Raw genomic sequence first — 6223 nt, forward strand, 5'->3', positions numbered from 1 at the left:
TCACCCCTGAGGGCTCCCAGTCTTTGAGAGGGGGCAGGCCGGGCTGAGGGACACCCCCTCCAGTGCATGAATTTTTATGTACTGGGCCTCTAGTCAGAAGATAAAGGCCAAGTCCAGAGACATTTTTTTTTTTCAAGATTCATAACATATGTTGCAATCAGAACCACAGATAATAAAGGCAGAAACCCAGATGTAAAGAAGATAAATTCATCTGAGGTCTCAGAAAGGAAAAGGTAAGCAAAGGATTGCAAAACTATCTCCCTGAAAAGTATGATAGAGAGGTTTTATTCCCCACAGCAATTCCCCTCAAAAAAAAAAAAAAAAGCAGATAAAGAAACATGGTCTCAAAATAATGCAAGATTTAAAGCTGATTACCTTAAGTTAAAAGTTAATCTATATAAAAGGCTAATGTGTGAAGTGTCCCTCCCACTGTCTGACCAGTCGCTATGATGCACACTGACCACCAGGTGGCAGATGCTCAACACAGGAGCTGCCAAGATGCGTACTTGCCATTTATAGAGAAATGGCACCGTGGACCTGGCCCCCACAAAGAAACACTCGGCTTCCCCCAAGTAAGACACAGGCCCCTCCACCACCCCAGAGCGACAGCCCACCAAACTGCAGCTGACGTTGCCAAGACCCCATGGTGCAAAATGTGGCCCACAGCCCAGCCCAGCCCAGAAACGGTGGCTGTGGGCACTGGGTAATTACATCACATAGCAATGCACAGCTTTCTCTCCCTAGCGACTAGCCTCCTTACAGTTTCTTCAGCCCAGGAACATGACTTGCTTCATAGCTAGGTGGCAACATTTCACACTGTAACCAAATGTTTTTCATGCCTCATCTCATTTGATCCTCACAGAAGTCCTGGAGCAGGTAAATGGGAGACTCAGTAGAATCCTATTTTCTTTTCATTAGCTGGAAAACAGAGATTTAGAAAGTTTGGAAACTTGATCCAATTGAAAAGAAGTAAGAAATGGTGGACCTTGTAAACAACTTCAGGTTTTCTCACTGCACAGAAGATAGTCAAACACTGCTGCAGTTAAATATTTCACCCTTTGTTCTCCCTGCAGGATCTACAATAATAATCTGCTTCGTGTTGATATTTACTGCTGTGTTGCTGACAATTACCTGAAAGAGAAGTTGGGGTGCTTCACTGGGCTGGAGAAAGTTTAGCTAAATCAGAAAGCAGGTCTAATTAAGCAAGTTTATTCTATATCTATAAAAGGCTACGTTGACTCACGCAGGCACAATACATATAAAGCTCCCACTGGCGCCAATCGCACGCATGTGTTTTGATCTATCATTATAGGGAAAGGGCGAATACCAATATTAAAATATTTCTTCTAATTAATTTCCTTTCCATGTGCACGAATTCATGCACTGGGCCACTAGTGGTTTAATAAAAGTCTTGTTTAAAAGTAATTTATAATACAAATATAAATAACTATAGTAAATATTAGTTACCCGCCTTTCATTTAAATCAAATATATAAAACCAAACACAGCAATTAACAAGCAACCGCAATGACAAAGTAAATTGGAGCACTTGGTAGAAAGCTAAGCCATACCTGATGAGGGGAGTAGAATTTCTTGTCACTAGTCAGGCGGTTTCCGTCCATGGAATAAAGGAAGCTTCTTCTCTTGACATTGTCTTCAGATTCAGATTTGGGAAACCTGTCTCCCTCGCCTTTGTTGTTTCCTTCAAGATGCTCCCTCTGTCTTCTCTTCTTCCTTCTGTTCCTCCACTCCTTAGCACTTTTGGAGCTTAACTTTGAGGCTTCTGAGGAACTTTCCAAGAGCTCTCCCAGGCCACCTATTCCACTAAAATCTCTTGAAGCAGCTGATGCTGCTGCAACTGCCTGTTTAAAACAGAGCGAGGCACTGGTTAGAACATACGACTTGGAAAACAGTTCAGTGGTACACATGTTGCCACTTGTGGCTATTAACTATATGTGAACATGATGTCTTCTGGTCATTTCATTGTGCTTTTACTACAAGAGTTCCATTACTAATGACACAGTTTTACATACCATAAAGCAATATGCATTAGGGCAAGAAAAGTCCTGTTTGGCACATCTCCTGAAAAGATTTGCCAACTCTGTGGAGATGAGCTTCATTTCAGGAGACAGTTATTCTCTTAAAAAATATCTTCTACATTTTAAAAGCAAATGTTTCTTTTCCTGATTGCTGGTCTGGTTACTATTCCCACTCCATTCATAAGCGTGTTTCTTCTGAAACATGTGATTGTAAACAACTGCGTGGCATTTTTTTTTTCTTTCTGAATCTAGGACAAAATATTTGTGTGTTTGTGTGAACTCAAAGCATTTAAAGTGTTTACTGTTTACCTCTGGATAGAAGTTGTGGGAATGTATTGGCTAGTTTATCCTCTTACTTCATTTGAATTACATTTATTACTATAGTTCACATCTTTAGGGTCATGTTAATCCCAGAGATCAATGATTAATTTACTGCATAGTACTTTTAATTTTAAATTCTTCAATGTTATAAATTATTATAATGAATAATAACACATGCTAACATATCAGTCAATAAGGGTTTATGATAATTTTTCAATATTTTTCCATATTTTAGCACTAAGTACATAGTTAAGCATTGCAAATTTCTGTACATGCTAAAGAAACACAGCCAGCTCTGAGATGAAGTATGGAAAACATTTTGTATTTTTATTTATATGAATAGTATTTTTAGACTGGAAGTGATATAAACATGACTAGAGAGGATATGAAACAGCAATATAGTGCAGATCAAAGCTGAGTTCTCATTAAGTATATTCCTGTTTTTAAACATCATCAAGGAAGTGGGAATGATTACATTATGAGGATACTGGTTCAACTCTGTACATATGTCATTCCTAAGTGTAAATAACTCTAACTTATCTACCATTTTGTTCTATCTTTTCCACTAGACTGTAAGTTAGACAGGACTTTTCTCATGTTTTGGTGCGCATTGCCTAGTATGTCACCTGACATAAAAAAAACGGGGGCTCAGTTACTATTTAGTAAATAAAGATGAATAAAGGCATAATGTTGTCAGGTTTGGTTTTTTTTGGACACTGATGTGGGGTTGGGGGAAGAATAAGGCATATTTAGCTTTGACTTTTCCAGATTTCATAGAAGACTGTCAGAATGTATAACAGAAATGTATTTTAGAAAAGAATGAAGATAAAAGTTATAATGCTTTGACATCATGTTGTGCTTTATGTTTCCTCCTTCCCAGGGAGAAACAAACTCTCCTAAGTAGCTTCCATTCTGAATCTCATCTCAACTTAAAATATACCATATATAGAGAAATACAAATTCTCTAGGACTAACATGATTCCAGTGATGGAATCCCTGGTACTACATATGGTACTAAATACTTGTGTTGAGCTAAGCAACAGATAAAATGTAAGACAGACATTTGTTAATATTGAATACTATATTAATTATGGAAACCCAGGTCTAAAATTTGGTATAAGACAATGCCTAGCATTCAGATGAAACATTAATTCAGAATTTGGGTATTTATATAGAATTGCATATAGTCAGATAGCCGGGCTTTTATTGAATTCTTGGTCATCAATATTACTTCTAACATCATCAATGATGAAAGATGAGAAATATTATGAGATATTTTAAAATATGAATATGTTAAATATAAATATTTGTAAAATAAATGAAAAAAAGAAGCACATTTCTGTAGCAAGTTAAATATAGTTGATTATGCCTGATACACAGAATATACATAGTACATACCATTGAAAGAATGGAATATACATGTATTCCTCATTATCCAAATAAAGTCCTTAATGCACCTTTCCACTTTGAATAGACAGAAACATGCAACACACAGTGCTAATCATTTATTGTCTCACTTGTTGTTAGAAACAAAGGAAGTGGTGGTAATATTCCTTTGCCATAATCCTGAAACTCGTGTTCATTTAAATCACTTCCGGAATTTGTTTTGCATAAGACATGATTTCCCTACCTATTCTGGGTAACAGTTGGCAAATAACTCAAAACCAAAACAGATTTCTAAGGCAACAATGGTAACCTCCCGACACAACACATTTTCTGTGTCACTCACCAACTCAAATCTGTCATTTGTTCCACTTCCAGTGATTTGATGATCCCTCAAAGGCAGATGTTTCCTGTCACCTCTCATGTCTGTGTACCTGTTTATACCTAGCTCTGTGACATGGCCAATGTCCTGTTTATTTGAAAATGGCTTGCTGAATTTCTCTTATAGCAAATAATTAATAAGTCCTTAATAATTACAAGAGTATAACATTTTCTTCTTTTAAAATATCCGTGTGATTCAAAATAGGCTCTGTAACTCAGTATCTGTGTCTTTAAAATATAAAACCACATGACTGCCAGTGATTATACTGCATTTTAAACATAAAATCCAGTTTTAAAACCCTACTCAAAACTACAAGACACTGTCCTGGCCAGTGTGCTCAGTTGGCCGAGCGCTGTCCCATGCATCAAGAAGTCGCCAGTTCGATTCCTGTTCAGGGCACATGACCAGGTTGTGGGCTTGATCCCCATGATCAGCAAGTTCTAAATATATGGTTGAACTAGGTAACCAACTAACCAATTCATTGTTAAATCCCCATCTCTCTCTCTCTCTCTCTCACACACACACACACAAAAGCCTAAAATAAAGACCTAATATTATATGCTGTGTATCTTCAAAGTAACTAAGTATTATTAAAAACTTCAATTTTGAAACTACAAATTCCAAGGATATACTGTCAAATAAAGTTTCAAATATCTAGAGCCATCTATCTGAAGAAAAAAAAAGAATCCCTATATATCAAAAAGTCACTATGTACGAAAGATTTTTTGCACTTCTATTTCTGGCCAAGAAATGGTAACAGGGATCAGATTTACTCTCCTTCCTGAAATAATCAATAAAATGGACAGAATACATGTAATAATGGTTTTGAAGACTGAATGAATGAGACATTGGGTAGAGTACTCAGAAGGATTTTCACTAAACAGTAGGGAATAATTAACCCTAAACTAAGTGCTGCCCTAATTCTACCTAATGAACCTCAAAGTTTTGAAGATGTAAAAGGATCAAATTGTTTATAAGTAATGTAACTATGACTCCCAAAGAGGATCAATAATTTTTATAGAAATACAAAAATATTGAGCAACAAAAAGGTAAAATGAACAGTGTCTGTAATTCAACTGAAGATTTTCGGCAATGTAAAAACACACACAAAAAACAACAACCAACAAAACAAAACACACACAGGAGTGAGTAAATGGCCATTCATGAAGAAAATAATTAATTAAAACCATATACGTCATAGATGTTAGAATTACTAGATAAGGACTTTAAACAGTTATTACAACTGTATTATATATGTTCAAAATATTAGAAACAAGGGAGATATAAAAGAGATGCAGATTGAGCTTTCAGAGATGAAAAAAACTGTAATGTCTGAGATGGAAAATACCCTGAATGGGATTAATAGAAGACATGACACTGAAGGGGGAAAGATGATCAAGACATAGCAATAGAAACTATCCAAGCCAAAATAAACAAGATGATTCTAAAGCTCAAATGAAACTACAAAGGACCTAGAATAGTCAAAACAGCTTTGAAAAAGATAAAAATAAAGTTGGAGAATTATCCCTATCTGATTGTAAGACTTATTAACCAGCTACAGTAATTAAGAGTGTGGTATTGGTGCAAAGACAGACAAATAAATCAATTTAACAGAATAGAATTCAGAAATAGACTCACTCACATATGGAGAACTGATTTTTGACAAAGATTCAAAGGCAATTAGAGGAGGAAGAATATTTTGTTCAGTAAATAGTGCTGGAATAATTAGATATCTATCCTATCTAATAATAGACAAACATGGTAATTAACTGTACCTCTGACACACTTCCCATTGGCTAATCAGGGAAATATGCAAATTAACTGCCAACCAAGATGGCGGCCGGCAGCCAGGCAGCTGAAGCAAACAGGAGGCATCCTTGCTCTAGTGAAGGAGGAAGCCAAGGTTCCCCGCCTGCCGCTGCCGGCCTCTGAACTGCACTCTAAGCAACTATGTTGCAATTATAGAACCTAAACAAACCCTAGATTCCTGCTTTTCAGCAGCTGAGGCCTCAAGCTGTAGCTGAGCCTCAGAGCTAAAGTTGGCTCTCAGCTCCAAAAAAAAAGGAGAAAAGGACAGGTTGGGAGCTTCAGTCACTTGA

General features: G+C 36.6%; 1 protein-coding gene across 2 annotated transcripts in view; it reads right to left on the reverse strand.

Moving 5' to 3' along the window:
• SCN3A (sodium voltage-gated channel alpha subunit 3) overlaps window positions 1–6223 on the reverse strand; it is a 111362-nt gene that overhangs the window by 52194 nt on the left and 52945 nt on the right. For both annotated transcript variants that reach the window (XM_006766509.2, XM_006766513.1), the window contains one exon: window positions 1571–1861. In XM_006766509.2, the coding sequence (XP_006766572.1) occupies window positions 1571–1861 (291 nt within the window). The remainder of the gene's footprint in view (window positions 1–1570; window positions 1862–6223) is intronic.

This window comes from Myotis davidii, unplaced genomic scaffold (genome assembly GCF_000327345.1).
Source record: "Myotis davidii unplaced genomic scaffold, ASM32734v1 scaffold59, whole genome shotgun sequence".
In the NCBI taxonomy this organism is placed as follows: Eukaryota; Metazoa; Chordata; class Mammalia; order Chiroptera; family Vespertilionidae; genus Myotis; species Myotis davidii.